This window comes from Felis catus, chromosome D1 (assembly GCF_018350175.1).
Source record: "Felis catus isolate Fca126 chromosome D1, F.catus_Fca126_mat1.0, whole genome shotgun sequence".
Taxonomy (NCBI): domain Eukaryota; kingdom Metazoa; phylum Chordata; class Mammalia; order Carnivora; family Felidae; genus Felis; species Felis catus.
The window spans coordinates 61,112,548-61,132,538 of record NC_058377.1 but is presented as its reverse complement, the minus strand read 5'-3'; the positions used below and the strand labels follow the sequence as shown (position 1 = coordinate 61,132,538).

Below are 19,991 nucleotides of genomic sequence, written 5' to 3'. Positions count from 1 at the left end.
TTTGAAACTACTCTGTGTATGCTAAATGAAAGTCCATTATCACATATTTAATTTGCAAAATTTTCTTGAACTCTGTAACCTGTGTTTGTATTCTCTTAATTGTATTTTGGAAAAACAAAAACTCTTAAATTTTATGAAATTCAGTTCAATAATTTAAAAAGTATATCTAATTATTATTCTTTAATATAATGTGTCCTAGAAGTTTTATTAATTTTAAGTTTTACATTTAAATTTATGATCCACTTTTACTTTATTTTTGTATGGGATGTAAGGTATAGTTTGGGGTGCATATTTTTGTATATGATCATCTAATTGCTCCAAATCTATCCATTTTGTATTGAATTACCTTATCATTTTGTTGAAAATCAACTAAGACTATATGTGCAGATCTGTTTGGGGGCTTCCTATGCTAATTTAGTGATTAATTTTCATATCTTTATGCCACTAGCATTCTGTCTTTATTACGTCCTCCAATTTTGTTAACCTTGTTCAGTTACTTTACATTTCTATATAGATTTTAGAATCAGCTTTTCAATTTCTATAAGAAAAAGTCTGCTGGAAATTATATTGAAATGTGATTAAATCTATATATCAACTTGGAGAGAATAGAAATATTCACAATATCAAGACTTGGATATATGATGATTGTATATGTCTCCTTTTATATATGCCTTCATCAGTTTATCTTAGCAATACTTTTTAGTTATCTCTCTTCAGGTCTTACTTTTCTTTTTTTATCAAATGTGTCCCTAAATATTCTCTTTTTAGGCTATGGCAAGCAATATTTTTATTTAACTTTCTAATAGAATGCCATTAAAATAAGAACTTTAACTGTTTGTATAGTAAACTTGTATCCTCTGAACTCGATAAACTCACATATTAGATCTAGTAGTTTTAGTATGTTACATAAGATTTTCCTACATAGAAAAAAACAGATCATCAGGTAATTTCTTCCTAATATCAATGATTTTTATTTCCTTTTACTTACCTTAATGCATTGGCTAGAATCCCCAGTACAGAAGCAAATAGACATTATAAGAACAGGCAGCCTTGTATTTTTTTATAACAGAGACAAAATATTCAGTCTTTCTTACTGTGATGTAATCTATCAAATTTCATAGGCTTCCTTTATCCTATTTATAAGTTCCTTTCTCTTTCTAGTTTTCTGAAATTTTTATCTGGAATTCATGATGGATTTTTTCAAATGTTTTTTATGCATTTATTAACACCACATGTAGTTACTTTTGTCTGAAATTATGGGGGGAAAACATTAATTGATTTTTGAATGCAAAAATTTCCCATGCATTTGTAAGATAAGTGCTACTTGGTCATGATACAGGATAATGTTATATATCATTAAACTCAGTTTGCATAATTTTGTTAATACTTTTTATAGCTGCATTTATGAAGAAATTTTATAACTAATTTTATTTTCATGAATGTTTTCCTCTGCCTTTGGTATGATTATAGAGATGGCAATATAGAATGGGTTCAACTCTTTAAGAAGATAAATTGAGTGATAATTAGCATGCACATTGCAATAACCCTCTGAGTGAAATTAAGAAATAGCTCCAAGATGAAAGTAACATTGGCAGACAAATAGGTAGTTGAAGAACATATTCTAAAATATTGATGCATGAATATTTCCAAAACCTGAAAAATTTTATACCACCAAAATCTTCTTTTTTATCAAATCTGTACATAAATTTTACTGCTGGCATGTCCACATGCATTCAAGAATTTGATTACATCTTTTACAAGGCCCCACAATCTTCTCTCACCTTCAGTGAGAAAAAGTAATATATAATCTATTGAAAAAATGGAAATTACATAAAGGCACCAATGAGTGTGAGTTTAAGAGACTATAATAAAGGCTGAAGTAATGTCTGAATGACCTTTACGTAATCCCAATTGGGGACACCCTGAGAGATGTACAAGTTGAAGGTTAGCCTAGAAGAATTTATTAATTTTTGAATACATTTGGGTCATTCTTTATTTACAAGTATTTTCACAACTCAGTCCTGAATTTGCTTTGTCCTGGTTCCATAAATGACTGGATTTAAACAAGGGGGAACAACTACATACAGATTGGCCAGAAAGATGTGGATGTAGCAAGGAATATTACTACCAAATCAGTGAGTCATAAAAGAGAAAAATGCTGGCATGTAAAATGCTAAGATGACACAGACATGGGAGCCACATGTGCTAAGTGCTTTGGAGTCTGGCATCCCTGGAAGGAAGGTGGAAAACAGCTCGTAGGATCTGAACATAGGAGAGGGCAATAAGGATCAAGTCAGAAATCAGGGCAGCAATGGTATATAAGCCATAGATGATGTTGACCCTTATGTTAGCACAGGAAAGATGCACGATTCCCATGTGTTCACAGTAGGTGTGAGGAATAATGTAGTATCCACAAAAGGGCAACCATTTGAGAAGAGGGCAGAAAGGGATGACAAGAAGGACTGGCCTCCCCACTACAACAGAGGCCATGATGGCTACCACTCTGTTGGTGAGAATAGTGGTATATGTCAGTAGGTAACAGATGGCAACAAAGCAGTCAGTTGCCATGCCAGCAGTACAACGGATTCCATGCCAGTGTAGGTACGGATAAAGAACATTTGGATGAAGCAGCCTTCAAATTTTATCTCCCTGAAGTTGAACCAGAAGATAGCATCTTGGGAATGGTAGAAGTGGAAAGGCCTAGATCAATAAAGGAGAGAAGAGCCAAAAATTAGAACATGGGTTGATGAAGACTCTGCTCAGTCTTGATCACAACCAGGATTGTGACATTTCCCACAAGTGCTATCAGATAAACAACAAAGAAAGGGAAAGCAATCCAGATATGGAAAGCTTCCAGACCAGGTATACCCAGCAGAAGGAAGGCAGAGGGATTTGAAGCAGTGTCATTGACAGAGGACATCCTGCTGAGAATTGTTGGAAAATATTCTATGGTCTTCTTCAGTATTTCTGGGGAGACATAAGGCAATATATGGTGTTTGGATATCACTATATATAGTAGCATACCAATTAGACACTAAAAATCATAATGGAAAGTCATTTGAGGACAATTGACGATTAAATTCAAATTATTGACTATCCCACTTAATATTCCATGGGAACTGTAGAAGTTAGAAACAGTCTTTTCTGGTGGTAGTGTGGTATAGTGATCCATGATCATCTTTAGCTCATTCTTTTGTGAAATCCTCGTCTGTATTCACTAGTACCAGCTGAAAACGCTGCCAGTAAGCAAAACTTGTATTACATTTTCAAGTTACTTTGATTAGTTGAGTGGAAACATAAGAGAAAACTACAATATGTTGTGAAAAACTACAATATGTTGAGGAATTGGAATGGGAAGAAACTTTGGATATGAGGATCAAGAATGTCTACATATAAGGCTTATTTACCTGTCATAGTCCCTTCTTTGTTAAGTGTTACTTTTCCCTTTATTTGCTTTAATGAGACTGTGTTTGTGTGTATATATATATATGTATCTTTTAATAAAGTGGTGCTTTTATGCTATGGTTGGTGAATTTATTATTAGTATTTTTCTACTTTTACAGTAAAAAAATTCACCGTATAAACAACTCAAAGAAAAGATAATTCTAAAACAAGTAAAAACTAGTAATTAAATTTAGCATCCATATATGATACTTTAAAAAAGAAACTTTAAGCAAATTAGGCAAAAACTAAAAGTGGTTCAATTTAGTGAAAGGAATATATGAAAAATCTGCAGATAATATCATACTGAATGGTGAAACACAGAAAGATTTGTTTCTAAGATTGGGAATAAGACAAACATATCGACTGGCATCAATTATATTAATATTTTACTGGAGGTTCCAACAAGGTCAATATATCAAGAAAAAATAAATAAAAAGACAGTAAGATTGGAATGAAAGAAGCCAACTTTCCAATTCATAAGTCACATGAACACTTAGATAGAAATCAAGAATTTAAAACCATTTAGCTTATCAATCAGGTATAGAATCAATACTTTTCTATATACTGTTAGCAAACAATGAGAAATTAAAATTTAAGTTAAAATTCTGTGAAAATTCATACTACCACTTACAGTGGCATCAAAAGCATGGAGTAGTTAGCCATAAGCACTTAAAATTATAAAACATGACAGTAATTAAAAAGACCTAAAAAAGTTTTAAAAGTGGTTTGAAAGACTGAAATATGTTAAGATGTCAGTTCTTCCTAAGTTGCTTAATAAAACAACTTCAATCAATAACCAAGAAATTTAAACTCATTCTAAAATAATTATATGAATACCCTAAATTCATTGGAAAAAGAATAACAAAACATCGGAACTTAAAATAAAAGACTTCAAACTTTAAACAGTATAGTAAGTCATTATGATAACGGACAAATAGATAGGGAGTGCTTAATAGAAAGAACAGAATAGACATATTTTACATCCTCAGTCAAATGTTCTAAAGTGACCAATGTAGTAATTCAGTGAAGATAGCACAGTTTCTTATACCAATAATTCTGGTGCAACTGAATATATATATATATATATATATATATATATATATATATATATGTGTGTGTGTGTGTGTACATACACACACACACACACACACACACACACACATAGAACCTTGATTCCAACTTCACAAAAAAATCAAATATTAATTACATTTCTAAAATAGAACTAAGTATTAAAAACAAAACAAAACTCCAATTTTAACATGTGTGAAATCAAAGGAAGAAGAGTATCTTTGCAACCCAGTAGGAAGTAATATTTTTTTAGAACACAAAAGCAATAACCATAAGAAAATAGCCTTGTTACATGTTATTAAATTTTGAAATTTACTGTTAAGTGGACTTAGAGGACAAAGACTGGGAGAAAGCATTCACAATCCCTTCTGTAAGAGAATTTGTGTTAGGAACATACGACAATGCTTATAACTAACAACATAAGAAAACAAGCAATGGGAAAAGGAGAGACCTACACTGGCACTTAGCAGAGAAAAATATACAAATGACACTGAATGTCTCAAAATTATTAGGCTTCAGGAATTGTACATTAAAACTAACATGACATCTTGTTACATACCTACTAGAATGGCCAAAATTAAAAAGCACAACACCAAATTTTGGCAAGGATGTGGAGCAACAGATTCTCCTAATTACCTATGACTGAACTCCTAAGAGCTTACTCAAGGTGAGGAAAGCATATGTCCACACAAAGACTTGTATAAGAATGTTTGTAGCGGCTTTACCCACAACTGCCCTGTGTGGAAACAACACAAATACTCATCAACAGTGGATAGACAAATCAATTTTGGAATGTTTACCCAATGAAATTCTACTCAGCAATAAAAATGGATTCACTCTATGTACAACAACATAGATGACTCTATATCATTATATTGAGCTATCGACTGCTACTAGTTACTAAAGAGTACTAATTACATAATTTCATTTATATGAAGATCCAGAGCATACAAAAAAAATGGGTACCTGGTTGGCTCAGTCAATAGAGCCTGCGACTCTTGATCTCTGGGTTGTGAGTTTGAGCCCCATCTTGGGTGTAGAGATTACTTAAAAATAAAATCTTTAAAAAAATGGGTACTGAAAATATCCATTCACTGGTTGCCTGAGGATTGAAATGGGTCACAGACAGATTGGGAAGGAACAAAGAGGATTTTTTGAGGTGATAGAAAAATATTATATCTTTATAAAGGTGTGGGATATATAGGTATATCCTTTTTCAAAACTGTACAGATAAGACTTGTATATTTAAACACATGCAAATTTTACTTTAAAAAATCAAATCCAAGCCTGGAGAGAATAGAATGTTTACAGTTGTTGACATTGTATGATGAGAGCATTATGCATTTGTGTTCATCTGTAGATGTTTGAAATGCTCCATAATTAAATGGTTTGATACATAAAACTAGTGAAAATAAGTGCCATCTTTTTATGAAGTATGGTATCATTTGCTTTAATAGAATATTCTGTTTTGGAGCTTTATTTCATTTTATTTTATTTTTTTAAGTTTATTTATTTTGAGAGAGAGAGAGGGAGAGAGGGACAGAGAGAAGGAGAGACAGAATCTCAAGCGGCCCTGTGTCATCAGTGCAGAGACCTATGTGGGGCTCAAACTCACAAATTGTGAGATCATGACATGAGCAGAGATCAAGATTTGGACACTTAACCAACTCAGCCTCCAGGGTGCCCCTAGAGCTTATTTTAAAACAGAATTATTTACCTCAATTAATACAGAGCTAAAAATCTTAAAATCCAACTAAAATATTTCACAGCCCTACTCAGGGAGCATAAAATAAAATAAATAACCTATCTTAAGGTTATGATTTTGTTTGGAATAAACTTAAAATTTATTCCTGATATTTTCTTTTTTATTCATACTCACACATAAGCTTTTAAGTCAAATGCTAACCATGGTATATTCTTTATGATTATTTGCAGAAGTTCACTGATGATCAAAATTACTCTGAATAATGACATCCGATGGGAAGTATACAACCACACAGCATGCTAGCAGTATATCCGAGGATGTGCCTTAACTATTCCCTCTGAGCTTTCTTAAATGTATCATTTGTTTTGCTAGTAGTATGGTATTTTTGTGCCCTACTAAAATTGTTCAAACATCTTCCTGAACACACTCAATCAAATTTCATATTACTCTATTATTAAAATTCAAACTTATTTTAGGAAGCCAGAGCCTTCATCAACTGGGAATGTACCAATTGAGATGGCCTTTGGGATGTATATTTTTCTCTACTTCAGATATGTACATAGCTATTGTTCTGCTTTATTTGACTGACTTTATGCCAGCAAAAGTCAATCAAAGAAAATAATACTTACCAAACACTGTACTTGATGCTTTATAAATATTCTCATTCAAATTTCAAAACAACTCTCTGAGGTAGATGGTGTTATAGCAGATTTAAAGTCAAATTTAGTATAAATCTGTATAAAGTATAAAACTTTTTTTATAAAGATTTTTTATAAAGTAAAAATCTGTATAAAGTATAAAGCTAAGATTAGGAGAGTCTAAGGCATTTGTCTTAGATAACTCATAAACATAAGTTGTATGATTAGAAATTGAGTACGTGTCTCTCTCCCTGTTACTAAATTCACCTTGAGCAATAGTGTTTTTGCTAAGGTAAATATAGAAGTATTTATAGAGGTAAATTTATAAGTTAAAGAGAAAATAAATCTTCTATTTAAAACTGTACAGCTATTTAAAGCCTATAGATCCATGAAAGTTACTTTATATAGTAAAGTATGGAAATTACTTTACATAGTAAAATATTCATTTTTTCTTCCTGTTTTATTTTCTGTAGTGTTTAACAGTCAGACAATAAAATAAAAAAGATAATGTGTGTTCTTCAAGAATAAGAAGAAAGAGGTTGACAATTTAGACCATTAATCATCTGATCTAAACTTGGTGGGGGTCCAGGGTGTTCCCAGGGCCAGGAAGAGCTAAGACTGGAAGGAAAGAAAAGCCTGAGGATTTCAGTGGACCTTGGCAACTAGAGCAATGAAAATATGCTGACTTTTTGGGGGAGGGGAAGGGTTACACAAAGCAAAGGCAAGTGAATTTCAGGGAGCTATTTTTGGCTAGGAAAAGGTGTTGGAATTAAAACATGGCAAATACAACCTGTCATTCTCTAAGACTGTATCTCAACTCTGTTGTTGTGCTGATGATACCTGGTAATCATGCTGATGATCTGGTAATAAGTACATCCATTTGAAACTGGAAATTTCAGTGGTTTAAAGTTTAATTAAAGAGAATCATAAATGTGAAGGTCAGACTTTTGAGGCTACTTGGCGAAAGCTTCTTTTCCCTTAACATCCAGAGAGAAAGACAGTCCTCTCCTTTGTATCTATGGTTTTGCAACCATTTCCATGGTTCTGGGTTCTGATCACTCACCCAGGCTAACATTTGCAGCGAAGTCCACCATACCATAGAGTGCCTGGGTGCTTGCTTTCTGTGGGGCAGCTGAAAATAAAGGGCTCTTTCATCTGTGATATATCTGTAAATGGTACTACCTGGTACAACTTCCCAAAACTCTCCTCAGTGTCTACTGTGCTGAACTGCCCTGCCTATCTCAACTTTTTCATGGGAGACCTTCCACAAGTATAAAAATATAACCTGGGCTACCTTCCCAAGGACAATGTTCTGCCTCCTCTTGCAGTACCAGGCTGGCCTTCCTGCCCAAGATCCCCTACCAGTAAAATTATACATTATATGGTTATTTTTTTATAATTAATGAACCAATATTAACTAAAGTTCATATTTTATTAAACTTCATATGTTACTCAGATTCCCTTAGTTGTACCTGGATACCAAGTTACAGTTACTAGTGATACCTAGTTAGTTCTGTTAGGTTCTCTTGACTGTGACAGTTACTACTCAGGCTTTTCTTAATTTTGATGACTTTACAGTTTTTAGAAGTACTAGTTAGGTTTTTGTAAAATATCCCCTAATTGAGATTAGTATGATTATCTCCTCCATGATTAGACTAAAGTTATATTATTGGAGAAGATCGATGAGGTATACTATTACTTATGTCAAAACATATCAAGGGTATATACTATCAACATAGTTTATCACTATTGATATTAAGCTTCATCACCTGGCTGAGGATGTGTTTGTCAGGATTCTCTCTCTCTCCACCCATTTCCAAGTTTACTCTTTGGCAGTAAGTTGCAATGTGTAGCCCACAAATTAAACAGTGACTAGTTACGCTCCACCTCCTTTAGAATGGAGCATCCTCATAATATTGTTTGGGAATATTTTGCATGAGAATTAATCTAGTCCCTTAGTTATTTATGTATTCAATCATTTATTTTTATCAGTACGGGCTCTAATATTTATTTTATACTTTAGACCGTAATCCAATACTACTTTATTTTTTCACACTGACCAGCTTTGGCTATTAGGAACTCTTTCAGTTGACTCCTGTGTCCCTTTGACTTAACCTCACAATTGTGTGTTTTTTTTTTGGGGGGGGAGGGTCACCTCCTTACTTTTGGGACCATAAATTGCTACAGGTGTATCCTATATATCACCTGCCCCAATCTTAGATTGTGATATTTTTCCAAGGATTACTGATTCCTTTAATTGGATAATGTTACTGGAAACAAAGTTTTGGTGCTGGGTGTGCTTTGCTACTGGACTGTCATTAGTTTAAGACCCTCTCAGCTGGCAGAGCAAGGAAATATATATGTGTATCCTAGCCTGTGTGTATGTACACACATATATAAATATCCATCATCTATTTATCTATCATCTTTCTGTCATCTGTTGTCTATCTAATACTAAACATAGTAATGGCTAACTCTAATCTGTCACCACGAGAAGTATTCTAGTATCCCTTCATGTTTCTCTGTAAACTGCCGTTCCAAAACTGAGAAACCTGGTCCCCACTATATGCCCTACAGTTACATAATTGTTTAATAACACTATGCATATGTAGCTGTATTAGAATTGTTAACCTATAACCCTATGGGGAAAAATTATCCACTAGAATACAATGCTGTATGTATAGGTCTTTTGCTTTTAGTCTCACAGACTCCACTCATTTCCCGAGTTAGGTTAAAACATTTTCCCCATCCATTTTAGTGAGGTTTTTCCCTACATTTTTAACACACAGTGTTTCTCATATTTTTGTATTTCATCATGGATTCCCCTGAACTCCTTGTTGATTTTTTAAAATTTGCATACATTAAGATCATCTGTGTTCTAAAATTCTAAGAGTTTTGTCAAATGCATATCATAACCCACCTTTATAGTATCATATAGAACCTAAAACCTTCCATGTGCTTCACATATTCAACATCTCCCCACTCTTGCTCCCCCTGGGATGCATGGATATGTTTGTGGTCTCGATAGCTTTGCTTTTTCATAATATAATTTCACTAGAGTCACCCAATATAAAGCCCGTTCAGATTCACTTCATTTACTTCAGAATATGCATTTAAGATTCATTTGTGTTTTTTTCATTTTTTGGTACCTTATTAATGCTGAATATATCCATTGTAGGAGGTACTACAGTTTGGATATTCATTTACCTATTGAAAGGCATCTTGGTTACTTCTAATTCTTTATGAATAAAGTTGCTGTAAGTATCCATGTGCAGGTTTATGTGTGGACATAGTTTTCAAACCCATTGGGTAAATTCTTTGGAATGTAATTGTGAATCACATGGTAAGACTATATTCAGTTTTGTAAGAAACTTCCATATGTTTTTCTTTTTTAAATAATTTTTTAATGTTTACTTTTATTTTTGAGACAGAGTGCTAGTAGGGGAGGGACAGAGAGAGAGAAGGAGACATAGAATCTAAGCAGGTTCCAGGCTCCAAGCTGTCAGCACAGAGCCCAATGTGGACCTCAAACTCACGAATTGAGAGATCATGACCTGAGCTGAAGTTCAACACTTAACCGACTGAGCCATTCAGACATCCCTCCATATGTTTTTCTAAAGTGACTGTGTCAGTTTGCATTTCCACCAAAAATGAGTGAAAAGTTCTCTTGCTTTCTTTGCACCCTGACCTACATTTGATATTGCTTTATTTTTAATTTTAGCCATTGTGTGAAGTGGAATCTTATTGCATTTTTTAATTTGTAATTCCTTAATGGAAAAATATGCTGAGCATCTTTTCATGTGTTTATTTTCAATCTGTATATTCTATTTGTGGGATGTCTGGACAAAATTTTTACTCAAGCTTTAACTGGGTTATTAATTACTTTTTAAATTTACATATGTTTTAGTTCTAGGTTTTAATTTTTTTAATCAAATTGACGGAGCTCTCCTTTATTCCTTGTTTGCTTCATATTTTTATTATAAATATGTGCTGTTGCCATTTAAAAATTTTTTTTCCTTTAACCATTTATATGATCAATGTGATTTTTCTTCTGTAGGCTGATATTCTAGGCTACATGGTTTTCTGAATGTTAAATCAGTCTTATATACCAAAAATAGACACCATTTGGTCATGTTGTATAGTTATTTTGATAAATTATTAGCTTAAATTTACTAACATTTCATTGAAGATTTTTTCATCTGTTCATGAGATATAAGTTTGAGAAATGGTCTATATATATTTTTGGACATCTTTTTATTTTATTTATTTATTTATTTATTTATTTATTTATTTATTTTTTTATGAAATTTATTGACAAATTGGTTTTCATACAACACCCAGTGCTCATCCCAAAAGGTGCCCTCCTCAAAACCCATCACCCACCCTCTCCTCCCTCCCACCCCCCATCAACCCTCAGTTTGTTCTCAGTTTTATTTTTGGACATCTTTAACTGACTTTGGTGTTAGGATATATCCAGCTTCCTAAAATGAGTCAATATTCTTTATGATTCTATAATCTGGAAGTGATTTTAGAGGATTGACATAATTTCTTTAGTGTTCAGAAGAATTCATCAGTGAAATGATCAGAACCTGATTTGGGGGGGAAGGTTATTAACTAATGATGAAATTTACTTAATAAACAGAGATATCTAGAAATTTAGAACTGTAAATTTTCTTCTGTGAGCTTTATATCATTTATATATATTCAGTTGACTATTGAGCAACATGAATTTGAACTGCGTGAGTCCATGTGGATTTTTTTGTAAACACAGTACAATACTGTAAATATATTTTCTCTTTCTTATGATTTTATTAATAACACTCACTTTTCTCTAGCTTACTTTATTGTAAGAATACAGTAGATAAAACATATATAAAATATGCTTTAATTGTTTATATTATTGGCGAGTTTTCAAGTCAACAGTGGGCTGTTAGTAGTTAAGTTTTGGGGGAGTCAAAAGTCATAAGTGGATTTTCAACTGCATTGGTGCTTGATCCCCAACAACATAGGGGTTAGGGGCACTGACCCTATATATAGTGTTTAAATATATTTTTAGTGTTGTTGCCACTAAACACTGCTTAGCTTTTAGTTGTAGTGCATGGAATTTATATCAAGAAAAGTTAGGGGATGATTTGAGACAATGAACATTATGACTATAAAAGACACAGTTAGGACATGAAGATAAAGAAACCATTAAAATTTTAATAGAGAACATCACTACTTACAGATTAGCATATCTGAATCCTGTTAATCAGACCAACTGGAAATATGTATGAACTTTCCCTCAAAAGGTAGGACATTGAATTTAGTTTCTTTAGGAAATCATGTTGGTAATCCTGTGTGGCTTTGAAGATAGGGGGTCATGTATTGAATGGAGATTTAAAATCAACTTATAAAAATAAAAATGTATAAATGTAAAGAAATCAATTTTTATTTTATTTTGTTTGTTTTTTTTGGTTTTTGGTTTTTGTTTTAAGTAGGCTTCATGCTCAGCATGGAGCCCAGTGCGGGGCTTGAACTCACAACCCTGAGATCAAGACCTGAACTGAGATAAAAAATTGGACACTTAACTGACTGAACCACCCAGGCACCCCTGTATTTTATTCTTAAATATTATTAAATTTGATCTGTATTTAAAATGAGATGCAACATTCAAATAAAGAAAACACAGGGAAGAATGCTTTTGGGTTCACTTTTGACAAAAGAGGACATCAAAAACTCAGAATGTGCATCTTTCTATACCTAAGAGAAAAGAGCATTTAATGTGCTCACAGGAAATAAATTCTTCAGATAATCATATTTAGATACCCCTGTGTCATTGTCCATTAACTCCTTTCAGAAACTGTTTACCGAAGTCCATGTTCCTTGCTGAAATATAATCTTTCATACTTCCAAATCCTGAAGATACATGTTCTGGCTCAGTCACATTGCAAAGTTGTACAATCATTTTCATACCATCACATAGTAAACATGCCATCAGAAAATTAGTTTCTAGGCTCCTGAGCAGTCATTTCTATGTTCTATTTCATTATTTTTATGCACACATCAGTTTCTGCTCACAACAAATTCAAGAAGAATAATAAAAAGATATTTGATCCTTAGGAGTCATAGAGGAGATATGTCCCCATAAGATTACACAAAATACTTGTAAATATATCCAGAAAATTCTTGTAAAGTAAGTGACTGAAAATTTAATCTCTACCTGAACTTGTCTAAGATTCATCTACTTTTGCAAAGCATCAAGTCCCAAAGGATGCATGTATGTTGCATTCCACAAATAAAGAGGGATTTGGAGAGGACAAAGTGGTCCTATGGATAACAGGTTGCCTAAATACACTTCACACACACATGCACCACACTCCCAAGGAAAAATTCTGATTAAATATGACTCAAAACCACTGTTAGAATTTTATACACTCAAGCTTCTCTTAAAAACAAGAGTTTCATCCTTTAACACAAGTATTGTTTTCAGGTACTTTCACTTCATGATTCTCCATAAAGGTAGGAGGTGGCATACTGAGGGCACATAGTGCCTACAGGTTTTCATGAAGAATAAGGAAGAAGGTGCTGAAATGAAAGGTGAAAACCGGAGACACTTTTTTTTAACTGCACGAAGTATCCCAGTATTGTTCTCAGAGAAATCAGATACAAAGTTTTTAACTGAGCAATCTATGAAGATCTTTCTTATTTTATATTCAAATTTAGTTATTGTTTTTTCTGAGAAAGCAAAGCAGTTGACAGAAACTGATTGTGCCCAGCTGGAATACTATCCTATTTTCAAATACAGAGAGATAGAGGTTCACTAAATCTCCCTAGTTAAAAGGGAAGGGGCTTTGAGTGCGATGTTTGCCCTACTGTAATGGAACCCTATGGTCAGAAGAATATGCATTCAACACCAATATGGAGAGAAGGTATTGAGATTAAAGAACAGACAGCATTCTCCAAAGTTTGTAACTTTAGGATCTTCAAGATCTTTTGATAAGAGGAGCATTTAAAAAATAATCAACCCAGAGTACAGTAAAATTAACTTCCTTTAGTTATATCCACACCTTCAAGAGCTAAGGAAACAAGAGACTCTATTGGGAGGTGAGAGCATGGATCACATGCTCACGAATCTGCTTTGTCCTCACACCGTAGATAATAGGATTGAGGGCAGGTGGGAATACAACGTAGAGATTGGCAACAAGGATGTGAACATAATGGGGAATTTTCTTGCCAAACCGGTGGGTGAGGAAGGAGAAGAGACACGGTGTATAGAAAACACACATGACCCCAACATGTGACCCACATGTGCTCAAGGCTTTGTGACGAGCATCTCGAGATGGGAGGAGGAAAACTGCACGGAGGATGTAGGCATAAGAGATTCCAACAAGTACCACGTCCAAAATAAGAAAAGAAGCCACAAAAAGCCCGTAAATGGCATTAACTCGAATGCTGGCACAGGCCAACTTGGCAATGCCCATGTGCTCACAGTAGGAATGCGCAATAATTCGAGTCTCACAAAAGGGCAGACGATGGGTTAGGTATAGAATGGGCAACATGAGCAGGACAGGACGCATTATAATGCCCACACCAATGCCTGCTAGCACCCGGGGTGTCAGGGTGGTTGTGTAGTGGAGTGGTACACAGATAGCCACATAGCGATCAAAAGCCATGGCCAACAGAACAGCAGACTCCATTCCTGTAAAGGTGTGTATCAGGAACATCTGAGCCACGCAGGCTCCAAAACCAATTTCATGTGCATCAAACCAGAAGATACCCAGCATTCGGGGCACTGACGATGTGGAGAGGGCCAGATCTATGGCTGATAAGATGGCTAGAAAGTAGAACATAGGATCCCGCAGAGTACGGTTAGACCAGATGATCAGCAAAATTGTAACATTGCCTAACAGAGCCATTAAGTAAATGGAGCAAAAAGGTAGGGAGATCCAGCCATGGAAACCCTCAAATCCTGGGATGCCTGTGAGAAAAAAGGTGTCTGGGTGGAAAGCGGAAGTGTTTGTGTGGAACATCTTGCCATTGATGAGAAGAGAAGTAGTTGACTACCTCTAGAAGGAAAAAACAAGAGCTATGAACACATTTCTCAAAAGTCTCCAGTAGGCTTAATTTTTATCTGTAGCTTTCTTATTATGAAAGCAAATACTAAAACTCGAGTTCAAAGTAATATGTAGGCACAGACTGAGCACTCTACAAATGGAAGAAACATTAACTTTATGAGAAGTATACTTCTCAGGTTTTGGACATGAATATCATATTCATTTGCTGAAAACCCATATAAGACCTGGAATTAATTTAAAAAAACATGAAAGGACTTATATTGAGATATCAATCCTCTTTGAGGGCAAAATACACTTTACCTAAACACATCAACACAAAAGCACGGAACAACAGATACAGACACCTGCAAACAGAACATGGCAATACATATAAGAATATAAGATACCTAGACCTGTAGAATGATAGGAAATACAGTAAGACTTCTTAAATCAGTTTGTTCTGCATCAGTTGTGACATTGATATATATTTAGAAAATCAGACCCAAAATGAAGAACTGTGTTTCATTAATGTGTCCCTCCATATTTACTCATATGCTCCCACAGACATGCTGTACTGTATCTGAGATATAATAAGAGTTGCACAAAGATAGACAGACACTGTACTATACAAAGATAGGAAAACACTGCAGCTGGAAGTCACCTCCAGGACAGAAATGCATCTCTTTGCTACAATATTCTGATAGGAATTAAATTAATAAAGAATCCCAAGGTTTCCATTGGTTGCCAAATTCTCAAGAATGTCCTAAGATATCCAACAATTCTACCTATTATTGCATAGGTGTGTGGGGGAGAGTTTGGGGGGAGGGAGACAGCGAAAAGATATATTGGAAGGAGAAGCATTGAGAAAAGTAAAGATTTGTTTCCAATGACAATAATGGTGGTCAACATCAGGCTTAAGAAATCCATGCTCCTGATTTACCACACTCTAGTTATGATTGCTCTCTCTCTCTTTCTCTCTCTCTCCATTCTTTCTTCCCTCCCTCCTTATTTTCCTTCCTTCCTTCTTCTTTCTTTTTTTCTTTCTTTCTTTCTTTCTTTCTTTCTTTCTTTCTTTCTTTCTTTTCTTTCTTTCATCTTTCTTTCTTTCTCTTCCTGTCTTTCTGTCTGCCTGTCTGTCTTCCTATAGAAAAAGGAAAGAAATATAAGAGAGCACTATAGAAAAAAAATAAGGAAGGGATAGGAAGAGAAGGGAGGAAAGGTAAAAAAAAAAAGAAGAAAGGAAAGCAAAACAGAAGGAAACATAAAGGAAGAAAGGTAGGAAAGAAGTTGATCTCAGCTCCAGTTGACTCCTGAGCAGAGTGACAGAGAAAAGTCCAAATTTGGGGAAATATTTTATTAATGACATTAAAAAAATAGAGACTCTCCAGTTATGTAAGTACTGCAAGACTATAAATGTTCATCTCCAGGCTATTTATTTATCTTCTTCCCTCTTTGTAATCAATTTTAAAAACCTGCACTTAACTCTGGGCCCCTGATGAGCATATTTTAAAATTATTATTATAGAAGACCATGCCCTAACACACAGATATCACTGAGAATTGAGGTTGTTTATACCACAACTATAAGTTCCCTCTGTAGATGGTTATTTTAAAAAATCTAAGTTGTCTTGGGGTGCCTGGATGGCTCAGTCAGTTAAGTGTCCAACTTTGGCTCAGGTCATGATCTCACAGTTTGTGAGTTCGAGCCCTGCTGTCTCTGCTGACAGCTCAGAGCCTAGAGTCTGGTTTGGATTCTGTGTCTCCCTCTCTCTCTGCACCTCCCTCACTCATGCTCTCTCTCTCTCTTTCTCTTTCTCTCTCTCTCTCTCTCTCTCTCTTAAAAAAAATAAATAAAACATTAAAAAATTTAAGAAAAAAATCTATGTTGTTTCAGCATAATCCAGTAATGACCTCTTTCAGTCAGGAAGTCTTTCTATGGTAGTAAGATAGAATATAGTAGCTTAATAAATTTAGCTGTAACCTGTTCCTTAATTGTTAGACGAGAGTCTCTGATCATTATTCATCTCCATCACACATTTAATAGGAAACTCACCTGCAGCAGGACTAGGGCTAGAGAGCTCTGGTATATCCAGTAATGGGAATAAGGTTTTATACTACCTATATTTAGGGCCCTTGGGGGCCTGTCTGAACACAAAGCCAACTTAAATCCCCTGCATGAACCATAGCTAACACCACAGAATCTCCTGAGAAAGATTCCATTATCTGCACTTAGGATAAAGGGACTGATGGAGAAGCAAACATCTTCCCTACATCCTCTACACATCTTGTCAATAGAAAATCAGAGATGCGAAACTAATGCTACCAAATGTGTTCATATGAAATATGACATGAACAGAATCTCTTATTGGGTAAATTTTGCATCTTAATTTTATTAGATATCATAGCAATGCACGTTTAGAACATAATTTACCTATATATATATATATATATATAGTTATATATATATAGTTATATATATATATAGTTATATATATATAGTTATATATATATAGTTATATATATATATAGTTATATATATATATATAGTTATATATAGTTATATATATATATAGTTATATATATATATATAACTATATATATAGTTATATATATATATATATATATATATATATATCCCCTTCCCACATCCATGTCTTACTACTCATCAATAATATATCATAGCTATCGAATAAGACAAAATATCTTATTTCTATCCTATGTAGTGCTAGTCTTACTGGCTTTATTTATTTATTTATTTATTCATTAAAGATTATTTTGATTTTTTTTAAATTTTGATTTATTTTTGAGAGAGAGAGAGAGAGAGAGAGAGAGAGAGAGAGAGAGAAAGCATAAGCAGGGGAGGGGCAGAGAGAGGGAGACGCAGAATCTGAAGCCAGCTCCAGGCTCTGAGCCATCAGCACAGAGCCTGACACCAGGCTTGAACTCACCAACGGTGAGACTACGACCTGAACCAAAGTTGGTGCTCGGCCGACTGAGCCACCCAGGTGCCCCAAATAGAAGTTAATAAAAATTAATTTAACATAAAAATGAAAAAAAAAAAAAAACCCATGAATTTATTTATTTATTTATTTATTTATTTATTTATTTATTTATTTTAAATGTTTACTTATTTATTTTGTGACAGAGAAAGAGAGCAGAAGCACATGAGCAAGGCAGGGGCAGAAAGAGGGAGAGAGAGAGAATCCCAAGCAGTTTCTGCACTGCCAGCATAGAGCCTGACACAGGCTTGATCTCACAAACAGTGAGATCATGACCTGAGCCAAAACCAGAAGTCAGACACTTAACCAATTGAGCCACCCAGGCGCCCCACATGAAATGTATTTAGAGACATGACATACATGGAAACCAAGGAAAAAGATGCATTACCCTAATATTACAAAATAAGGCCAAATGTATTTTTCAATGTAATGAATAAAAATAAAGTGAAATTACATTATTTAATCATAGAAAAATGTAAAGGGCACCTGGGTGGCTCAATCAGTGAGGCATCAACTCTTGATTTTGGTTCAGGTCATGATCTTGGGATCCCTGACTTCAAGCCCCATGTGGGGCTCTGTGCTGACAGCATGAAGCCTGCTTGAGATTCTCTCTCCCTCTCCTCTGCCCCTCTTCCCCCTCATGCTCATTCACACTCTCTCTAAAAAAATAATTGTTTTAATTAATTTTTAAAAAGAGTGAAAAATATAAGAACACCACTTACCAAAATTTCTATTGGGATGGTGACACAGTAGGAAAATCACTGACTGGGAGGTGATATTCCCAATACATACATTGGTTAAAACACTTATATTAATAACACATTAAAATAGTGAATTGAGATTATTATTAATCTATAAAGAAATGACAAGACAATGTAAAATGTAAGAGCAAATACTCTGGCACTTTAAAGGAAAATAATATCCAATGAGCATAAGAAAATTTTTTCATCACTGTTACTCATCAGGAAAATAAAGCACCATGCTATACCTACAACCTTTCCAATATGGCTGAAAATTAAGACTGCTAATTCCAAGTATTCATAAAGATAGGAGCATCTGCTGACCACTTTGGAAATTGGAAGTGTCTGCTAATTCTAAATATTCCCAGCAATTACTATTACATAAATGTCCAAAGGAAATGAGTGATTATGTTCACCAAAATACATACACAAAAATGTTCATAAGGATTTATTCAGAATAGAGAAAAAATTAAATAATTAAAATTATTCAACAACAGTAGAATATATAAATTAATTGGGTTTATTCATCAAAAAAAATACTATCAGGGCACCTGGGTGGCTCAGTCGGTTGAGAGTCTGACTTCGGCTTAGGTCACAATCTCATGGTCTCAGGTCACAATCTCATGGTCTGTGAGTTTGAGCCCCACGTCGGGCTCTATGCTGGCAGCTCAGAGCCTGGAGCCTGCTTTGGATTCTGTGTCTCCCTCTCTCTCTGCCCCTCCCCCGCTCATGCTCTGTCTCTCTCTCTCTCTCTCTCTCTCTCTCTCTCTCTCTCTCTCTCTCTGTCAAAAATAAATACACATTAAAAAAATTTTTTAAAAAGAAAATACTATCTATTAAGAAATAAAACAGCACAATAAAAACAATAAGAAGCAAACCAAAAGAAAATACAAATGAATTACTATTACACTCAAAATGGATTAATCTAACAGAAATCTTGTAAAGCAAAAAATAGACACATCAAATTGTGTTAAGATTTTGATGCTTGAATGTTTTTATGTGAAACTCTGGGGGCAATAAAAAAGACAAAAAGAAAAAAGAAAAAGAAAACACCACTATACTATATCTGCATGAACTAGAAGATAAAAATAAGAAGAGATGAAGTGAGTGTGAAGCCAAGGAATGAGTGAAAATTGGAAATATGCATATAATCATAATGGCTTTAGAGGTAACAGAACTATCAAGAAAAAATCACTGTTGCACATCTGCCAGATTGTAGTCTTATTAGGATGCACATGGTAAATGCATTGAAATAAGCAAAATCAAAAATACAATGCTTGCAATGTTTGCTTTTTATTTTCCTAGAATGTACCAATTATTCTATGCCCAGAGAAATCAACTTACCCTTCCATACAGCTTGAC

The 19,991-nt window shown here is 34.2% G+C and overlaps 1 protein-coding gene and 1 pseudogene across 1 annotated transcript; both read right to left on the bottom strand.

Annotated features, from left to right (window-relative positions):
- Positions 1-1,498: 1,498 nt before the first annotated feature.
- LOC101093888 lies at positions 1,499-2,920 on the bottom strand (annotated as a pseudogene).
- A 10,768-nt stretch (positions 2,921-13,688) lies between these two features.
- On the bottom strand, positions 13,689-15,883 carry LOC101083448 (olfactory receptor 52J3-like). Its single transcript, XM_003992840.3, has one exon. The coding sequence runs from the start codon at positions 14,865-14,867 to the stop codon at positions 13,932-13,934; it is 936 nt and encodes a 311-aa protein (XP_003992889.2). The 5' UTR covers positions 14,868-15,883; the 3' UTR covers positions 13,689-13,931.
- Between the last annotated feature and the right edge of the window lie 4,108 nt (positions 15,884-19,991).